The sequence below is a fragment of the Poecilia reticulata genome, chromosome 6, assembly GCF_904066995.2.
Source record: "Poecilia reticulata chromosome 6, P_reticulata-male-v2, whole genome shotgun sequence".
Classification (NCBI taxonomy): Eukaryota; Metazoa; Chordata; class Actinopteri; order Cyprinodontiformes; family Poeciliidae; genus Poecilia; species Poecilia reticulata.
The window spans coordinates 25,698,105-25,719,780 of record NC_088835.1 but is presented as its reverse complement, the minus strand read 5'-3'; the positions used below and the strand labels follow the sequence as shown (position 1 = coordinate 25,719,780).

Below are 21,676 nucleotides of genomic sequence, written 5' to 3'. Positions count from 1 at the left end.
TTCATAGTAAAAATAAAGAAAAACAATTTTGTGACTGACTTACCCACACCTCCAATCTATGAATGGATGGATTTGGTCGTAATGTTTTTATTTTAAAGTATCTTATTTCCTTTAGTGAGGCTCTTATTGTGAAAACCCTTCCCGGAAGCGCGATCCTACTTTGTGAAACTTGTTCGGTGATTGTTTTATGGTTGTTAGAAACAAGTGCAGTCTCTCAGGGACTTTATGGCAACTTGGAGAGAAAGTACAGGGAAGCAGCAGGTGCTAAAAAACACAAAGTGAAGCTCAAACATGGCTTTATCTGAACTGTACACAAAGGTAAGAGTCAGCTGTTTATTATTTTTATACTGTTAACATATGTGTGATGTATTTGACGTTTTCACAGACATATGGAAACGTTCCCAGTGTTGTGGGAGTGTAACGCATCGTGAATATTTTTTTTATTTATTATTATTTTTAATTTTTTTTAGGAAATATAAACATTTATGTACAATTAAAGTGACGTTTATGCTTACTTTATGTAAAAATCTTAATTATTTTTTCACTCATTTCTTCCAGTATAACAGAGTGTGGATACCAGATGAAGAACAAGTATGGAAATCGGCTGAAATCACTAGAGACTTCCACTCGGGCGATGATGTTCTTGAATTACTCCTCGAAGACGGAACTGTGAGCAAATAAAACATCTACTTGCAACTCTGATGACTCCCTAGATGTGAAAATGAGCATCTGACCTTTGACTTGTCGTTCTGCAGGTTCGCCTCCACCCGGTTGACCCCTCCAAGCCCAAGCTGCCCCCTCTCAGAAACCCAGACATCTTGGTAGGGGAGAACGACCTCACGGCTCTCAGCTACCTGCATGAACCTGCGGTCCTGCACAACCTCAAAGTCCGATTTGTCGAGTCCAGAATCATCTACACCTACTGTGGTAAGGGTATTTATTTTTATGCCTTACTCAAGTGTCTTGCAGAATTATTAATGCTCAGTTTTAATCCCTGCAAAAACTCAAAATCTTACCAAGTGCTTATAGTTTCTAGTGCAAAACGAACTTTTTTTTTTAGCCAAATAACTGTTGAAAGAAAGTCATTCAGGACACACAGCAAACATGTGAGGCAGAAATGTCAACTTTTCATTTCTGGCCACATCAAGACCATGAACTGTAAAACATTTGAGCTGCATTTAGTTGTGTCTACTCTCTTATACTCTTTAAGTCAAATAAACATATCCAGTTTTAGAGTTTTAGATTTTGAACCTAAATGTAAGTTTGTGAAAGATAAACTTACAGCAGTGAGTTGTGTTAACTTTTTATTCATTTAGTCAAACCTCCAAGAGTTGAATATACTGAGTTTTTAGGTTTGCACTTAAAAAACTGAAAGAAGAAAAAGACAGGAGTGGGAGCTATTTCCCAGAATGCTTAGCGGCATGTTTCTGTCTCCTGAGGTGGAAGTGTGTTACGTTGATCTGACTCTGGTGTTTTATTAAGGCAAATGTTCATTTTAATGCAATTCTCAGTTAGCAAAGCTTGAGGATAATGTCCTGATCACACTAAATGTTTCTGAGCTGAATTCATTGGGATGTTTAATAAAATTCATCATCAGATCAGAAACTTTGTTCAAACAAGAATTTAAATTAATCTAAAGTTAAATAATTAGTTATTTGAACATGATGTTGTGAGTGAAATAATAGAGAAATGTGGCTCTTTAACCAGGTGAGACCAGTTTTTTAGTTAAAACTCACAATTCAAGATGAATTAAGTTAAAAAACAATGTTTAGACAACTTGCCTCTTGTTGTTAAATCAACTTTATGAACTTTTATTTCTGAGTTTAAACCAAAACAGTTTTTTTGTGACTTAAATTGCATTTTCAAGGCAGCAGGTGGACTTTCATTTTCAACTTAAACCACCTTCAAATATTTTACAGTGTACTCAAAAGGCCAGTTGTGGTAAAACTTGTAAAAAAAAATTACCCATTAAACCCATTTACATGAATCCCAGTAAAACATTTTTATAAGAACAGAATGTGGACAGATTTCAGGTGTGTTATTATTGCAGACCCAGGTTTTGCTTTCGGCTCAGACTCGCTGGTTCCTCTTTTCCAGGTATCATTCTGGTCGCTGTAAATCCGTATAAACAGCTTCCTGTCTATGGAGACGCTATCATTCATGCTTATTCAGGCCAGAACATGGGAGACATGGATCCTCATATATTTGCTGTGGCGGAGGAGGCGTACAAACAGATGGCCAGGTAACAAAATGTACAAATCACTTGGAATATCGTCTGACTTTTCTCTAAAACCAGTCAAACATTCTCTGGATATAGCTTTAGATTAATATGTCGTGGCCAGTTTTTTGTTTTGCTAATTTGTTGTATTAGCCAAGAAGAAATACAGAAACTCACACATCCAAAATGTATACATATATGCAATTATTTAAATCAGTTTTTTTTTAAAACAAACAAACAAGTATTGGGACAAGAGAAAACATCTGCAAATATAACCAAGAACAGGATAATAATCATAGCACTACTTTCCTGCTCCTTTCTGCTTGAAAAGGAGGAGAGATAGAGAGATAAACAGGCGTGGAAACCAATCTGATTAAAAGAAATCAACACGTACAAACAGATTTATTCCTGAAGGAGATCATTGCTACCAGTTTCAGTTTCCATCGAGACTTGAGGGTCGTCAGAGCGAAACTGGGGCTCACGTTTGCTACTCAAATGTTGTTTCCAATTTCTTGCAGAAGTAATTTCTATTTCAATCAGTTTGATTCTTGTGCATCCTGTGATGCTATAGCAATTTGAACTGCATTTTAGAGAAGCAGCATTTAGCTTCTACGCAAGACAAATCTGGAACAAAATTCCAGAAAATTGTAAAACTGCTGAGTTCGTTTAAAGCTCGGCTTAAAACCCCACCAGTTTATTGTTGCTTTTGAACCACAATAAATGAAAAACTAACCAATATTTTGATGTGTAATGACTGTTGATGACTTTGTATTTTCGTGTTTTTATAATTTAAAGCACTGTGAAATGTGCTACATAAATGATTGACTGATTTTCACTAACAGGAACCATAAAAACCAGTCCATCATTGTGAGCGGGGAATCCGGAGCGGGTAAAACCGTCTCGGCCCGTTACGCTATGAGGTACTTTGCTGTTGTGAGCAAATCTGGAAGTCAGACTCGGGTTGAAGACAAAGTGCTGGCTTCCAATCCGATCACAGAGGTACAATTTTACCCGACATTTTGAAGCAACACAATGAAGAATCAACAAAAAAATACTAAAAGGTGTTTTTGTCTCTTTTTTTTTCTTCAGGCAATTGGAAATGCAAAAACCACCCGAAACGACAACAGCAGCCGGTTTGGGAAATACACAGAGATCAGCTTTGACAGGCGGTATCGCATCATTGGAGCGAACATGAGGACTTACCTCTTAGAGAAGTCCAGGGTGGTTTTTCAGGTAGGGAAAAAAGATTAATACAAGCCTTGCAAAAGTATTTACACCCCCTTAAATCTATTCACATATTTTCATGCTAAATTCAAAAGCAGAGCATTGTTACTTAGTGGAAGGGAGAAGATGCACTGAAGCTGCATTCACAGCAGGCAAATGCGAAAAATATCAGATTTTTTCACCGCAATCTGAACCCGCCTGATTCCGATCTTTCTTTTGCTTTGCTTCCTTTCTGTTGATATGATCTTATGACGATTCTGTCGGCTCTCTGCTTTAAAATTGATCCAGAATTGGCTCCGTCCATTATTACTTCAGTAAAGTGAGCGCTGCTGTGTGACGTCTGTGTTCTTCTTCTGCGCATGCAGGTCGCTTTGGGGACGTAAATCCTTCGCTCAAAAGTCTAATTGCAGTCAGATTTAATTAGCAGTATGAAAAATAAATCACATTTCAGCAAAAACGTTGTGTGACAGTAATAAACCTAAAGATGCATTTCTGTTAGCTACTCCTCTGATTAAATGTAACACAGATGGATTTTTTTTTTGTTGCCATTTTGGTAGTTGTATTTAATCTTATTTAAATGCACCAAAGTGTTGGTGGTGAAAACCTTTTATTTTTTCCCTTCCAACTCTTAATGGTGTCCTGCTTTCTGCTGTTCTGTCATAAGATCCCAATAAAAACGTAACTAAATGAGACAAAGGTCAAGTGAGGAACCATGAATGTGCTGTTCTTTTTACATCATCTTTGTAGATATTTCATATATTCATATGTTTGTTTTCTGTTGTCCTGCTTTATTGTTTTTGTAGGCAGAAAATGAGCGTAATTACCACATATTCTACCAGATGTGTTCGTGTGCAGACTCTGCAGAGTTCAAGCACCTGAGACTGTGTGAGTGTTTGTCATGAGTTGTTGTTTCTGAAGGCTGGATGCTCAGCTGACTTTGTTTTACCAGTGGATATGAACCCTTTAGCTAACAGCTTGAATAATAAGGAATTATTGCAGTTTTTGTTTGTGTCTTTTTAAAAATCTGATGGGTTTTTTGGTTCTATTTTCACAGAAAAACAATTTGGTTTCACTCTTTTTTTCTTGATACTTTGTCGTCTTACTGATTTGCAGTGAGTGCCGATGAGTTCAGGTACACCGGCATGGGTGGCGACATAACCATCGATGGTGTGAATGACAGGAAGGACTTTGAAGAGACTCGACAGACCTTCTTCCTTCTGGGTAAACTCACCTCACATTTAAGCATTTTATTTTTCTACATTTCTCACGTTTGCCTTAAGATGCAAACTTTTTTCTGACATGCAGGTTTGAAAGAGGACTTCCAGTCAGACGTTTTTAAAGTTTTAGCTGCAATTTTGCATTTGGGGAATGTGGAGATCAGAAGCTCTGGGGACGACAAGTCATCAGCTCCTGTGAGTGCTTTTCAAAGTAAAATGCGTGCCGATTTCAGCAGGTGGAATTAAAAAGCTCGTCGCGTTTATGTCGCAGCTGAGCGATTCACACCTGGCGGCGTTCTGTGACCTGCTGTGCGTGAGCGCGGCTGAGCTGGTGCGATGGCTGTGCAATCGCCGGATCGTTCTGGTGGCTGAGACGGTGGTGAAGCCGGTTCCTAAAGAGCGAGCGGCGGCCGGCAGAGACGCTCTGGCTAAGCAGATCTACGCACACCTGTTTGACTGCATCATCAGCAGGATCAACACGGCGCTGCAGGTTCCTGGGAAACAACACGCTTTCATCGGCGTTCTGGACATCTACGGGTGCAAATGACACTTCCTGACTTATCTTCCTTCATGCTTTTTTCCTGTTTTCCCTTCATCGTTAGATTTTCTTTTGCTCTTCTCCTCAGATTTGAAACGTTCGACATCAACAGTTTTGAGCAGTTTTGTATCAACTATGCAAACGAAAAGCTCCAGCAGCAGTTTAACTTGGTATGAAACATATTTTGGTTTTCTGGCTCCAGCCTGGTGATTTATGAGCTTTATATTATGTCTCTTCCTTTTCAGCATGTGTTCAAACTGGAGCAGGAGGAGTACATGAAGGAGGACATCCCTTGGACGCTGATAGACTTTTATGATAATCAGCCTGTCATCGACCTGATTGAAGCAAAGATGGGGATCCTCGACTTGCTCGATGAAGAATGCTTAGTAAATGTGTTTTCGACTTTTTAAGCTGTTTCTGTTAAATCTGCTGCTGACATTGGAAAATCCTTTTGCAGTTTCCTCAGGGAACAGACCAGAGCTGGCTGCAGAAGCTGTTCAACTACCTGGAAGCCAATCCTTTGTTTGAGAAGCCCAGGTTATCAAATGAGGCCTTTGTGATTCAACACTTTGCAGACAAGGTGGAGTAAAACAACCCAGAGTTCGCATGATGTATGTCTTCGAATTATCCTTATGAATCTTGATTGGTCCATGTGTGTGTGTGTTTTTTTTTGTTTTTTTTCCTGAAGTAACGTAAAGCTCTGTACCAGAGTTAGAATTATAGTTTAGTTTTACTTCATTGTGAGTTTTTGTTTATCAAATTCAACTCATTTTAATCAGTTTTTAGATTTCTAGATTTTCTCAGCTAAATATTTTCCAGTTTCAGTTTAGTTTTTATTAGTTATAGGAATACATTATGTTTCTTTGTTCTTTTGGTTAGTTTTTAGTTGCAGAATTCATAAAGTGATGGTATTGTATTGTGATTAGGCACACATCACTTGGGTAATGAACACTCAGAAGATTACCGACTTTGGCGGTTAGACTAGCATAAGCGGCGACAGGATGACTACATAGTACCGTAATTTGTCGATAAACCACAACATAACATACATTTCTGCTGAAAAATTTCTAAAAAATGTTTACTTTATTTCACTAAAAGTCACTACAATGACATGCTGGGTTCATCCCTTAAGCATCTCATCTCCCACCTAACAAGCATGCTAACGACCTTCTCATCAACAGCTGTCAAACTTTTATATAAATCTGATAAATGTTCTAAATTAGTTGTATTGGTGGAAGTTTGCTTATGGGAAAGCGACAAGCAAAACCTTCCATTTGAACCAAGCTCCGTTTGTTCATAAAGTGATAAATTATCCTTTTAATCCATCCATCCATTTTCTAACACCCTTGTCCCTCAGTGGGGTCGGGAGGGTTGCTGGTGCCTCTCCAGCTAACGATCTGGGCGAGAGGCGGGGTCACCCTGGACAGGTCACCAGTCTGTCGCAGGGCAACACAGAGACACACAACCATGCACACACACACTCACACCTAGGGACAATTTGGAGAGGCCAATTAACCTGACAGTCATGTTTTTGGACTGTGGGAGGAAACCGGAGTACCCGGAGAAAACCCACACATGCACAGTGAGAACTGTGCAAACTCCATGCAGAAAGACCAGGGCCAGGAATCGAACCCAGAGCCTTCTTGCTGCAAGGCAACAGCTCTACCAACTGCACCACTGTGCAGCCTTTATCCTTTTAATATAAGCCAAAAATATCTCATTTTTAATGCCTGTGTGAGTATTTAGTGGTGAAATATGGTCATTTTATGATAAAAAAAGGATTATCAGTTATTATTATCTTCACAGTGAGTTATTTGAAAGATTATGCAGAATGATTTCTGTACTTTCTAGCTACTTTTCCGAGGCTTGAAGCCTGTTTTTTCTTTTTTCTTTTTTAATCTAAACTTTGTTTCCTGAGCAGGTTGAATATCAGTGCCGAGGTTTTCTTGAGAAGAATCGAGATGCTCTTTATGAAGAGCTGGTAGACACGATGAGAGCCAGCAAGGTGATCTAAGTTTATAAATAATAATAATTGCAAAACACGTCGAAAGTCTTACACAAGCCAGGCAGAGCAGCTGTTTTTCCACGTTTTAACACATTTCCTCTGTTTGCGCCTGCTATCAGTTTTCCTTTCTGGCACATTTTTTCCAAGAGGAGGAGCCGAGCAGAGCAACCAGTAAAGGCATCAAAGTTAAATCAGCCAGGCCTTCGGTGAAACCAGCCAACAAGCAGCTGAGGACCTCAGTGGGAGATAAGGTGAGTTTTTGTCATTTATCTAGAATAAACTAAGTTTCTTGTTTTTTTTTTCCTCTGAACGTTGTGATTTGATGCAGTTTCGCAGCTCCTTGTCTTTACTGATGGAAACGCTGAACGCCACCACCCCTCACTATGTGCGCTGCATAAAGCCCAACGATGAAAAACTCCCATTTGAGTACGTTTTTGTGGAATTGTATTTTGAATATTTAGCTCCTTATTCACCAAACTTTCCAGATTATTTTATTTTTGTTTTCTTTTTGCTACTTCTGCTTTAGATACGACTCGGGGCGAGTGGTGCAGCAGCTGCGGGCCTGCGGAGTGCTTGAGACTATTCGGATCAGTGCACAGAGCTACCCGTCCAGGTGACTCTATTTGTGTAACTTGCAACACATTTATATCTGTTAATGCTTTCCCTGAAAAATCTTTTCGTTCTTTGTTTTTCAGGTGGACGTACATCGAGTTTTACAGCCGATACAGCATCCTGATGTCACACGTGGAGGCAGATTTCAACGACAAGAAACAAACCTGCAAAAATGTCCTGCAGAGATTGATTCAGGTCAGCTGTAATTTTCCAGTGTTTCTCAGTATGAGACTTAATATTCATACACCTGAGACTTTTTCACATTTTGTCAGGCTTCAAGGAAAGATGCACTGATTTACTTCTTTCTGTATCAGCTGACACTGATGTGATACAGAAAAACAGTGCTGAATTGACTTAAAATGTGTCTTTTTTAAACATAGACATAAATGTGCTATTATGTGTGTTTTGATATTATGTGTGTTTTGTCTTCATCTCCAGGACTCTAACCAGTACAAGTTTGGCCGTACAAAGATCTTCTTCCGCGCCGGACAGGTAGCTTACCTGGAGAAGCTGCGTCTGGATCGACTGAGAGGAGCCTGCGTGACGATTCAGAAACACGTCCGTGGATGGAGCCGCAAGAGGAAATACCTGAGGATACGAGAGGCGGCCGTCATCCTGCAGCAGTACATCCGAGGGAAGAGGACGATCCGGTTAGGGCTCGTCACAGAACGCAGAGTTTTGGTGTGGCGCTCCATCGCAAAGCTAAACTATCGCTTGTCAAACTTTCAGTAAAACGGTGACCGCTGAAACCCTGAAGCGGGGCTGGGCTGCTGTGGTGATCCAGAGACACTGGAGAGGTTACCGCATGAGACAGATCTACCATGTCGTCCAGATGGCCTCCATCACCATCCAGGCCTTCACCAGAGGATGGATGGCCAGGAAACGCTACAAGAAGGTCTGCAGCTGAGGCAGAGTTGCCAGATTGGACAGGTTTCCCCCCAGTTGGGCTGCTTTTAAACACACGCAACACACTGAAAAGAAAAGAAGATTTTAGGCTGCTTTTCACATTTGGAGGGTTTTTAAAAAGATTTCAGAAGAAAATTATTTCAAAATAGTTGTCATTGTGTGGCAGAAATGCACATAACTTTTAATTAAACGCCATGTTGTTACATTTATCTTATTGTTTTACTTATTTTAAAATCTCTAGAATCTGTTATATGTGACATTATCAATGATTAATCATTGGTTACACTGCAAAAACACAAAATCTCACCAAGTAATTTTGGTCTAGTTTCTAGTGCAAATATGTTAGTACACTTGAAATAAGACAAAACTAACTTATCAAGTGTCTAATAGTAGTATTGAAATTGGCAAAGCAGAAATCCCAGGGCAAAGTCATGATTTAAAAGGACATATTGCCACTCTTTGTGTTCAAAGAGTCAAGTCTGTCGTAAAAGGATCTGGTTCTGGTCAGAATATAGTAAGACAACAAAAAATGTTGCGTATTATCACCAACCTGAATGCAGTCGATGCTGAAACGGCTCTGGAAACTGTCAGTCTGAGCTGAGATTCTGGAAAACTCTGATTTGTGAAATATGTTGGTCTGTGTTTCTTTATCTAATTTTGCAGATGATGGAGGAGCACAAAGCTCTGGTTCTGCAGAAATATGCCAAAGCATGGCTGGCCCGGCGGCGTTTTCAAACCATGCGCCGCCTTGTGCTCAATGTGCAGCTCTCCTACCGGGTGCAGCAGCTCAGGAAGAAGAGTGAAGAGCAGGTGAAAATGCTTCTCATTTCAGCTTTGAATTTTATCCTAGACTAATGCATGCACTGTTAAACTCAATGTTACTCAGACTTCTGAAAGAATTGTGTCTAAATTTAATTTTACCTGTAAGTGATATCGACATTGATGCCTTAAAACCTAAAACAAACGTCATAACCAAAAGATAAATCATTAAAAGACCAGGAAACATACAAAAGCTGGTCATCAATTATAAACTTTTTGATTCAATAAGGATTTTTACATTAATTATTGATCATTTCGGTGCACTGATCCACTTTTTTCACTTACGATATCGATACTGATATCAGTATCTGAAGTTTAGTATCGGCCAATACCGATCTGATACAGAAAAACATTGCTGAAGTTATTTAAAACATTTTTTTTAAACATAGACATACATGTATTGAATTACAAATGTATTTGACAACTTTGCACCAGTACAGCACACTTAAATGCACCAAAAGCTTCACAAGTTTGGTCAAACATTTAAAAACAACACAATTTAATTTATTCATTTCAAAGTAAAATAAATAATAATAAAAAGTAAAACTGGCTAAAACAAAATGCTGACTGTCTTGATCAGAAATGTAAAAGTAAACACCTACAATCCTTTTTTAAATGGTTCAGAAAGTGTATTTGGGAATTGTAATTAAAATGAAAAATAAATAATAAAGCATAGAATTAGACTGAATATCCGTTCGGTGCATCTCTAGTTTCAACTGCAAACTTCAGAAATTCTGTAAAACAGACCAAGACAAAGAAATGCACATCTCCAACTGAGAAGAGCATCAATAATTTTTAGCATACAATTTTAAAAAATCATAAAAATAAATGTTTTTAACACTGATGGTGTTGTTGCTTTCCTCGTTACCTGTCAGAAACTGACTTCAATGCAAATCTGCCAGGTGTATGAATAGTTTTAACAGCGGCTGAGTTTGTATTCCTCCTTCAGAACAAAGAGAATCGAGCATTAATGGAGAGACTGACGAGTCTGGCCAGCAGCCATTCCCAAACGATGGAGAAACTCCACAGTCAGGAGGCGCAGCTGGAAAAACTAACGACCCTGAAGGCATCACTGGAGGAAAGAGAAAAGAAAGCAAGAGAAGAGGCGAGCATGGTTAGTCTCAAAATAAATGTCTGAACTCAAATATATATATATATATATATATATATATATATATATATATATATATATATATATATATATATATATTGATTTGAGCCTTTTATTTTTACTTTAGACAATTAATCAGCTTCAAAGGCGATTTGAAGAACTAAACACTGAAAAGCAGAACTTGGAGAAAAAGCTTGAAGTTTCCATCAAGAAAACCAAAGGTAAAAAAAAAAGTCAGATTTTTTTTTTTACACTTAATATTTAAAGTTGTATAAATATATCCAGAAAGACCATCAGATAACAGAGGAACAATTCTAACAATTCAGAAAGTATGTAGCATGTAAAATATTCAAGAGGAAAGTAGCCTGGAAATTAAGGAGGAAGTCAGGAAAAATCTTAAGCTTGGAGACTTAACAGATCGGCACCCTACGCACAGTCTTAAAAGTTCTCTATGGTGAGCCCAGTTTATCTGTAATTGACCAGAGTCAGGAATAAGCTAACATTAAAAAGCAAAAGGCTAAGATTTTTAGAGAATTAACCTTATCGTGAGGTTTTATGCTCCGTTTATTACCAGCATTACTGTGATGATTCCCGTCACGAACTTCGTCATCAAGATACTTTACAGTAGCGAGCAGCTGTGCAAAACAGTTAATGGAAGTATCTGAAAGCTGGCACAAAGTTACTCTGTTTTCTTTTTCTTTAAACAAAGGATACTGTGTAAAAAAGTAAGACATAAAACAAAGGAGACAGGATTAAATAAGTTTATATTTCTGCCTCTCTCCTTTTCAAACAAATAGTTATCACAAAAATTATCGGACTTGAATTGTGAAGGCAAATATATTTGAAATAAGAAAAAAACGTTTACCTGCTTTTCCTCTGTATTAGGATCTTTGGAGAAAGTCAGAGTGCTCACTCCATCTTTTTTTATCTGATACATTCTGACATATTCCGTTGTGTAAATATGTAAAATTAATACATTTCACAAAGGATGTATCATTATAATTATATGTTTGTGCTGCTGTCTAGCAGAGATGTTTGTAATGTTATGTTTCATATTTTATATATTTATGGTTTTCTGGTTTAAAAATATTATATTTTATGAGTTTTTGTCAAGTTATTGCAATCATTCAAGTGGTATTTATCCAGAAATAAAAAGTTTGATTTAAATGTAAAACTTAAACCCCTTCTGTAGTTTTACAGCATACATTGTATGCAATCTTTTTGCCACCTGTATGACCAGTTTTTACGTCTTACAGAAAGTTTTGATCAAGTAAAAAGAAGCCTCCTGGAAGAGAAAGAGAATGAAGTTCGGCTTAGAAAGTTCGTATTTTTAAAAATGCAAAATAAATCTTCAGCATGTCGAAGCTGATGAGGCTAATAACTGATTTCCTGGCAGGATTGCAGAGAACAACACTGACATCCAGAGACACGACCACGAGAAGGAGCTGGAAACCCTGAAGGAGGAGCTAAAGAGACTGAAGGAGGACAGAGTGAGTCTCCAGAGGAAGGTTGAGGACGGGGCGCAGGTGTGCTCTGACCTGCAGGAACAGGTCATTCAGCTCACCAAGCATGTGAAGGTCATCCCGGAGCTGCGCAGAGATCTGAACAACCTGCAGAATCAGAAGGACAACCTGGACCGTAAGATGAAGGAAGAGTCGGAGCAAACAAGAGGTTTCCAGATTTAACACTCGTTTTTCACCACCACTCCTAAAATAAATGAAGCATTTAGGTTCATTTATTCTGTTGCAGCTAAAACGAAGGAAATTATAAGACAGCTGCTTGGCGGTTTTATTGAAGAGGAAAAGCTTTTGGGGTAAACTGGAGTTTCATTTAAATTTTTCACATTCCTCCTGTTATTTTCCCTTTAAAGCTGCACTACATAACTTTTATGTTTATATATTTTTTTACATATTTGTTGAAGCATCACCATGTTGTGACTGTATAATATGAAACCTATAATCTGTGAAAAAATCGATCTCCACCTCCTCCGTTGCCTTCCGAAGAAATTAACCGCTGTCGGTCAAAAACAACCAATCAGAGCCAGGAGGAAGGACTTAGCGCTGTCAATCATGCATATGAGCATGCTGCTAAATGTTATAATGGCGGAAAAATAACTTACCGTTACAGAAAAACTGACATCGGTGACTATGCTAACTAGCCTGAGTGTTCACAAGAGGCTATGCTAGCTGTGTTGTGACTGATAGCACAAAGACCCGCCTCCTGGCTCTGACTGGTTATTTCTAGTGCTGGGAAAAGGCAGATGAGCTTGATTTGTTTTGGGGTTGTTTCACAGATTACACTGAATTACAAATTTTATTTTTATTTTTTTTATTTTATCTGGGGTGGGGGGGGGGGGGGTTTCAACTGAATTATGACTATTTTGCGCCACTAAATCCCAAAATTACATCCATTTTTCTCAAACAAGTCAGATTTTTATTCTAATTTGATTTAGACAAATCTGATCTTCTGACTAAATTAATGACATTTTTGTGAAACTATCCGTTCATTTCCGTTAATATTTGTCATCCAAAAAAAGGTTACAGGAGAAAACAAATAGTTTTCTGACAGAGTGTATTAATTAAATGTTACAAACGTGGAACACTGATAAGGATAAGTATGTAAATTGAATATTACGACTTCATTGTTCAAAATCCTCTGAGATCCCATCTCAGCTGCACTACATAACCCAGATTATCAGGAAACCGATCCAGATGTGAGAACAAGTCATGCATTTTGATGCTCATGTTGATCCGTAGTTCAGAAAATTTTACCCATTGAGCAAAACCAATGTGATTTTTGGATTCAGCACATCAAAATGACCCTGAAACTGTTGAAAAGCCACAGATGTTTTTTCTTTTTTGGCTGTTGACCATTATTGTCTGTCTCATGTTATAATGTCACAACATGGCAACAATTTCAACAAATATACACAAAAAATATTTTTTATGAAAGTTACAAACTGTTTTTGTGAAGGCTTGTTCCAGAAGACTCTGAGAAGATTTATGAACTGGATGATGTGCAGGAAGCCTTTGAGAGTCTGCAAAAAGCCACCAGGTCTGGAAGTTAACCTGTATAGTTTCATTTCTATTTAATACTCGGGTAAAATTACTTCTGCACAACCAAATCTGTCACATGCTAATGGCAGGTTACTGGAAAACCACCAGAAGGAGCAGAGGGAGACGTACGAGTCTCAGATGGAGGGCCTGACTCTGAGAGTGGAGCACCTTCAGAACGAGAACGGAAAACTGCAAAATCTTTTCCAGGAAAAAAGTAACATCAACGAGGATATTCGGCAGGAAGTGTCGAGGCTGAGCAGTGAGAACTCGGTATGTTGATGTGATCTTGACCTCAGAGTCCATCGTGACGACGGATGAAATGCAAAACTTTGTGTTTTTTCCTGCAACGACCAGGTGATACCGGAGCTGAAGCTGCAGGTTTCAGAGCTGCACAGACAAAAGCAGGAGCTGGAGACGGTTGTTAGGGAGCAGAACAGCGAGTTGGCAGGCGAGCTTGATTTTCAGAAAAGTGCATCTCAGTAAAGTAGAATATAAAAATTTAACTGTTGAATTTTTTGCATCATGACAGAAAAAAATATGGAGATCAGCAACATTCTCCACAAGAAGATCACAGAAGAAAGCTCCCAGCGCAGGTTAAATTTAAATATACCGTTATTTTTTTCTCAATCAAAGTGTCAGTTTATCATTTAAAATCATCTTACTGTATTTTAGACATTTTGAGGAGAAAGCCAAGGAGCTGGAGGAGATCAGAGAGGAGCTCCAAGTGAGGATAGAGGAGCTGGAGGAGGAGAACGAACATTTGAAGAGGCAGCAGCTGATGGAGGGCGAAGTGAAGACAAAACTGAGAGAGGAGACGTCGCAGTTAACAGCTGAGAACATGGTGTGTGTGTGTGTATGTGCGTGTGAGTGTGAGTGTGTGGGTTAAAGTTAAAAACAGAATAAATCTCTTTTTTTAAACTCCAGGACTTGGAGGAGCAGCTTGACCAGAAAGATCGCTGGATTAAGAAACTCCACAGTCAAATAAAGTGCCTTGAAATGTCACAGAAAGGTTGTTATATTTTTACTTCATAATAAAAATATGGATACATTTTAATTTTACAATATTCACTACATCTCCTGTTCCTCACGCAGCAAAACAAGCTCCTGCTCTTCCTAAAGAATATCTTGGCATGTTGGAGTATAAGAGGGAGGATGAAGCAAGGCTCATTCAAAACATCATAACTGGTCTCCTCTGCCTGCTGATCAGATTTTATTTATTTATTTATTTTTTCCCACATTTCAACAGGATAACAATCATTTAAATTTAATTCACAGACCTGAAGCCCAAAGGTGTGGTGGTCAATGTGATTCCCACTCTCCCAGCCTTCATCCTCTTCATGTGCGTCCGCCATGCCGACTACCTGAACGACGACAACAAACTGAAGTCTTTGATGAATGGGATCATCCAAGGGGTCAAAAAGGTCGTCCTGGTGAGGCTGATTTTCACTCCCCGTTACTGGAAACGCTTCATATGTCAGGTTTTATCCCCTTTATAACTGTTGAGACGCAACTTGAAGTACATACATCAATATAATGATGATTTAGTTCATGGAAGTGAATGACTGTAACGTTTTTAAACTGTTATTTTTAATTATCATGTAACAAACAACTTCAATGATTTGCAATTTGGCCAACATGTTTGAAAATAAAGTGGATTTTCTCTAATCTTTACAGGGCCAGGATGATAGACACATAAATATTCTTGTTAAGATTTTATTGTTTTTGCATCAGTTAATGCTTTCATTGTCATTTTTTAAAGTGCATTATAAATAAAAGTTTATTATTAATAATATTTGGTTCATTGTACTTTGACTGTAGGTTATTAAGAAGCTTCTCACATGGTTTCCCATCACATTTTTATCGTTTCCAGCTTTTAAACCTTAAACTTTTTCACTCATGTAAAGTTTGGAGCTTTGTTGTTGTTATTTCAGAAGCGTAGTGCTGGCTCTCTTTATCCTTTGCTAAACCAGTTTTGATGTGTAATTGTGACAATGGAAAAGCCTGAATACTCGATAGTGTCCAAGTTTCAACTATAAAACTATAAAAACGTGTTCACTCAGTTCTTTTTGCACGGTGGCAGCATTATGCCACGGGATTGTTTTGGTGCTGCTGCATTTCACAGAGCAAAATCAGTGAGCTGTCAAAATTAATTTGTAAATTCACATTATTTTAACAGCGTTAATTTCTTTTAACGAGCGATCAACGCACAGACTTCTGTACTTTCTGGAAGTCGTCTGTGCTGCAGTTTGGACGTAACCTCCGTCTCTTTTTCAGCTGTTTCCCAACGGGGCTAATCTCCCGTTTCTTAAAAAGTAACCTCTGAAACGGTGACACTTCTCCTACTTGGCCCCGTTTTGTGTTTCTCAGAGTCCCAAAATTATTTTACTGTTGTAGACAAATTTTTACATGCAGCGGCTGAAGTAACACTAAACTGCTATGAGCAAATAAAAAACGTGAAATGGAAGCAATGATCCCATAACTTGTTAAATTCTATTTTAATCAATTAATAAAACCAGGTAGAGCTCATTCACGCAATTAATTAATTAATCGTGATTAATTCACATCAACCATGTAATTAAGCAGATTAATTTTAAAATAATTTCTCAGCTCTAATAATCAGTCAGAATGTTTCAGATGCATTCTGTAAGGAACAAAATTAATCCAACATTCATGTGTTGGTGTAAATGTCTTACTTGTATTCAGCCCTAAACTCCAGGTCTTTCTTGTTTGGCTGGCAGTCAGTGTTGATTGCTATCTTTTTTCTTTCTTTCAGGCTCACCACAAAGACTTTGAGTCATTGTCCTTCTGGCTCTCCAACACATACCAGCTGCTCAACTGTCTGAAACAATACAGCGGGGAGGAAGTAAGAAGTTCCTGCATCGTTCTGGTTCAACCTGTCTGCACTACAGTGCAAGGTTTTGTTTTTGTTGAGCTTTTTCCTCCGTGTTTTCCCCTCTCTAGCAGTTCCTGAAGCAGAGTACGCCGCGCCAGAAGAAGAACTGCCTGCAGAACTTCGATCTGTCCGAACACAGACAGATCCTCAGCGACCTGGCCATACAAATCTACCATCAGCTCATCTCCGTCATGCAGAAGACGCTCACACCTGCTATTGGTGTTTTTCACAAACCATTATAATCACATCCTGCTTGTTATGTTGGGCTGTTTTCCTTACATGTCAAACGTGTCAAACATCCGGTTTGCCATAAAGTTTATTGTGGCTCAGAAGCACAATTAAATAGAACCTTGTATGCTTTAATACTATTTTATCAGTCAATTGAAAGCAGTTTTTAATTGATTGTTTGATTGATTAGGGCCACAGAAAAAAAATTCTGAAATTTTTTTTTGCAGTTTTGACTTGATTAAAAGTCAGAATTCTGAGAAAAACTGAAAATTCTGAGGAAAAAAATTGAAAATTCTGAGAAAAAGTGAAAATTTTGAGGAAAAAGTTACAATCTTGAGAAAAAGTGAAAATTCTGAGAAGAAAAGTGAAAATTTAGAGGAAAAAGTGAAAATTCTGAGAAGAAAAGTCAAAATCCTGAGTGTTTTTCTCAGGATTTTGACTTTTGATCTCAGAAGATTAGAGCCAGAATTATGTTTTTTTAAGTGAACATAATCTCCTCCCAGAGTTTTTACATGTATTCTGCCAAATTGCATCAATGTGAAATAATGTTCAGTATTATTTAACTTTAAGAAGTTCTCATCGAGTGCAGAGGCGACTATTTATTCAAATTTTAGAGGTTCGTTAATGGATTTTATCAACACATTTTACCACACCCGGCTCTTTCAGGACAGTGATCTGACTCAAAATAAAAATGAGTTTAATTTAACCCAACGCTGCTGTGTTTATCCCAACAGTTCCTGGTATGCTGGAGCATGAGAGCTTACAGGGGATCTCTAGCATGAAACCGACCGGCTTCAGGAAGCGGTCCAGCAGCTTGTATAACGACTCGGAGACGTACACCATCTCCTCCATCCTGCAGGAACTCTCTGTTTTTTATTCCGCCATGAGCCACCACGGCATGGAGCAGAGCCTGACCAAGCAGGCCGTCAAACAGCTCTTCTTTCTGATCGGAGCCACCACCTTCAACCAAATCATGCTCCGCAAAGACATGTGCTCCTGCAGGAAAGGGATGCAGATCAGGTCTGTGGCTTGTTTTAGAAACATCCGAGTAAAGCAGGAGAATGTTGATTTTACTCCAGTAACAGCAGAACTACTTCAACATGCTTTTACTCAAGTAAAAGTAAGAAGTTCAAGAGTAGAAGAGTGACTGGTTCCAAGGTTACGCAGTCAAACAGAGAAAAATGTAAACTTGCGTCCAAATTATGGTATTTTGAAAACTAGTATGAATAAAAACTAATGCAAATAATTATGAAATAATTCAGATATACTGTGTGTGAGACGGGGTGAAGAACTTCCAGTGCCAAACGGCACAGCAGGTAGAAAGTAACACTAAAAATAAACCTTGTGCACAAACAAGAACATTTACTTTAACTTAAACTGTAGATGTGTCTGAATCTGGTGCATTTTTTGTTTTTTTGCATTCAGTGAAGTTAGCAACAATAAAACGGGTCATGCTAAGAAAAATAAATAATAAAATACAAGAATGACGTCAATATTATGAGAATAAAGTTGTAGTACTATGAGAATAGTCATAATATAAGGAGAATAAAGTCATAGAAGAATTGAGTCCATTTGAGAATAAAGTCATATGAGAAAAGTGATCATATTATGTGGAAAAAGACATATTACTAGAATAAAGTTGAAATAATATGAGAATAAAGTCATAATATTGCGTGATAAAGTCATATTAAGAGAATAAAGTCTGAATAATATGAGAGTAAAGTATGAAGTATTATGAGAACAGTCACATTTGGAGAATTAAGTTGATATGTGAATAAAGTCATAATATTACGAGAATAAAACAAAGTCAAAATAATACTAGAACAAAGTTATAATAATACAAGAATAAATTCATATTTCAAGAATAAAATCACATTATGAAAATAATGTGACTTTCAATTTCATTTTATTTTTTCTAAATGGCCCTAATGCTCCATATTACTGAAGTAAAAGTAAAACGTACAGTGTAGTAAAATTGCCCTTAAACGTGTTTTTGTTGTTGTTTTTTTCCAAAAAGTTACTTGAGTGAACTGTTTCCTGCCCTCCTCTGACTTAAAGCTCCTCTCTGGCGTCAGGTGTAACATCAGCTACCTGGAGGAGTGGCTGAAGGAGAACGGGCTGCAGAGCTGCGGCGCCATCGACACGCTGCGGCCTCTGGCTCAGGCCGCCTGGCTGCTGCAGGTCAACAAATCCACCGACGAAGACGCCAAGGAAATCGCAGAAAAGTGCACCGAACTCAACCCTGTTCAGGTAAATCCAGTGAAATCCCAACCAACCACGTTCTGATGCTTATTTTAAGCCCAAACTCCAACTTAAATTTCAGATTGTCAAGATTCTGAACTCCTACACACCCATCGATGATTTTGAGAAACGAGTGACATCATCGTTTGTTCGCCAAGTTCAGGTAAGCTTCGAAATCAATCCATTTACAGATGGATTTGATGTATTCATTTATTTCAAAGTGGTTTTTAAAAACATGAAAGCAAGCAATCAGTAGCACAGAGAAAACATGAATACATAACCAAGAATAACATTTTCTGATTGAAAAGGAGCAGGAAGACGTGAACACTTATTTAATCATCTCAATTTGATGAAATATATTACTTTAATTAAAAAGTAAATAAATTGACAAAAATCACAAAATGTTTTGTAATTTTTTTTAAATTACAAAATATAGTTAAAACCATGTTATAATATTCATGTGCCTGTTCAATATATTGTGCTAAAGAGGCAACAAATAAATTATATTAAATGGACACAATGGATACAAACTAACTCATGAAAAGACAAGAAATCTGCAGATAATAATAATAATAATAATAATAATAATACTGACAACTGTAAATAACTGGACATACATCAAAATAATTACCAACTTTTTGCCAATGTAAACCTATAAATTCTTTATATTCTGTTATATAACAAATATTTTTTTAAAAACTGATGATTATAGTAAGATAACATAATGAACAAAATAATAATGGTAATAGTAACACAGATGAAAGGAAGGAAAAAATGCATATTTGTATTAATTCCCACTGTACAATGTGAGTAACACAGCATTGTATTTATTTTTAATCTGATTGATACTTGGGCATTGTTTTGGTTCCGTACTCAGTTCGTTTCATTGTTTGACCTCTTGTCTTTGTTGCAGTCCTTCCTTCAGGAATACGAAGGCGCCACACAGCTGATGCTGGACACAGATTATCGCTTCCAGGTGACGTTTCCCTTCTATCCGTCTTCAACGGCGTTGGAGTCTCTGCAGGTTCCCAGCAGCCTTCATCTGGAGTTCCTAACCAGGATCTGACACGGGAATCCTTAAACCTGTTGCTCATCTGGAGTTCCTAACCAGGAACTCCAGGTCTGACATGGGGATCCTTAAACCTGTTGCTCATCTGGAGTTCCTAACCAGGATCTGACATGGCGATCCTCAAACCTTTCCTTCATCTGGAGTTCCTAACCAGGATCTGTCCCAGCGATCCTTAAACCTGTCGCTCATCTGGAGTTCCTGAACAGGATCTGACACGGCGATCCTTAAACCTTTCCTTCATCTGGAGTTCCTAACCAGGATATGTCCCAGCGATCCTTAAACCTGTCGCTCATCCGGAGTTCCTAACCAGGATCTGACACGGCGATCCTGAAACCTGTCGCTCATCCGGAGTTCCTAACCAGGATCTGACACGGCGATCCTGAAACCTGTCGCTCATCCGGAGTTCCTAACCAGGATCTGACACGGCGATCCTGAAACCTGTCGCTCATGTGGAGTTCCTAACCCAGATCTGACACGGCGATCCTCAGACCTTTCCTTCATCTGGAGTTCCTAACCAGGATCTGTCCCAGCGATCCTTAAACCTGTCGCTCATCTGGAGTTCCTGACCAGGATCTGACACGGTGATCCTGAAACCTGTCGCTCATCTGGAGTTCCTAACCAGGATCTGACACGGCGATCCTTAAACCTGTCGCTCATCTGGAGTTCCTGACCAGGATCTGACACGGCGATCCTTAAACTTTTCGCTCCTCACGACTGAATTATGCTCACCTCGCACCTTACTGTAAATAAGACTCTTTAAAAACAAGTCTAGGAAAACAAAATTTTGCGCAAGATGCAGAATGTTAAATTTGTGTTTGTTCTGAACATTTTTTATTCAAATATTCCTGTAAACAAACGTTAAATGACTTCTTAAACTGCAATACAAAATTGTGACCAAGATTTATAAATTATGTGGCTTTGACTTTTGTGTTAGAAAGTGGTTAGTTCATTTTATTGTTTAAAGCTTTTAACATCATTCACCACTGAAGGAAAGAACTTATTTTATTGTTGTATTTCCAGAAATAAATTAAAATGACCTACAATCATTTTTGCTCCTTTCTTTGATTTATTTTGGGTTAAACAAAGTCATTGTGGAGAATGAGGTGAAAATATCTGTTCATTTGTTTCCTGACATTGTGGGCATTGATGGTCTTATTAAAATTATCATTTTCTTTGTTGCTTCTGTCATTTAGTGAATCATACCAGGATGTCTTATTTCTACAATAATTTCTTCTGAAGTGGATGAAATTGGCAACCCTTTGATAAACTGAGCAGCTTTCCTTTTAACTACTTAAAAAAGTAATACACATATTTTGTTTCTAGCATGTTAATTTAATTGCATTGTTTTTTTTCCAGAATTATCTTTTCCTGTTATAAGAAACCAAACAACTCTCAGGATTCTCTAAGTTCTCCTAATCAATGTGTAAATGTTTTTATTTAAACATTCAAACACTGAAATAAGAGAGTGTGAAATAAAAAGAAGGAAAATAGTCTGATCACTTTTCCAAACATGTACGTAATGTGCCTGTAAATTTAACA

General features: G+C 38.0%; 1 protein-coding gene across 1 annotated transcript; it reads left to right on the top strand.

Moving 5' to 3' along the window:
- The first annotated feature begins 127 nt into the window (after positions 1-127).
- Positions 128-21,311, top strand: myo5c (myosin VC). The gene is made up of 40 exons (XM_008412021.2): positions 128-318; positions 559-669; positions 756-927; positions 2,098-2,242; positions 3,061-3,217; positions 3,308-3,451; positions 4,246-4,327; positions 4,556-4,663; positions 4,748-4,854; positions 4,931-5,196; positions 5,286-5,367; positions 5,443-5,583; positions 5,655-5,777; positions 7,119-7,202; positions 7,322-7,453; positions 7,531-7,628; positions 7,729-7,815; positions 7,898-8,009; positions 8,253-8,464; positions 8,544-8,709; positions 9,384-9,530; positions 10,489-10,653; positions 10,778-10,871; positions 11,907-11,970; positions 12,047-12,321; positions 12,400-12,463; positions 13,624-13,704; positions 13,796-13,976; positions 14,061-14,154; positions 14,236-14,299; positions 14,379-14,547; positions 14,631-14,715; positions 14,799-14,891; positions 14,982-15,136; positions 16,480-16,569; positions 16,668-16,818; positions 17,562-17,847; positions 18,903-19,077; positions 19,151-19,231; positions 19,982-21,311. The coding sequence occupies exons 1-40, from the start codon at positions 292-294 to the stop codon at positions 20,132-20,134; spliced, it is 5,223 nt and encodes a 1,740-aa protein (XP_008410243.2). The 5' UTR covers positions 128-291; the 3' UTR covers positions 20,135-21,311.
- Positions 21,312-21,676: the final 365 nt, after the last annotated feature.

Bases quoted from the DNA above. Each gene is read 5' to 3' on its own strand.
- myo5c (XM_008412021.2), top strand. From the start codon at position 292: ATGGCTTTATCTGAACTGTACACAAAG. The intron at 7,816-7,897 runs GTGACTCTATTT...TTTGTTTTTCAG, and splicing joins GCACAGAGCTACCCGTCCAG to GTGGACGTACATCGAGTTTT. The intron at 19,232-19,981 runs GTAAGCTTCGAA...TCTTTGTTGCAG, and splicing joins CGTTTGTTCGCCAAGTTCAG to TCCTTCCTTCAGGAATACGA.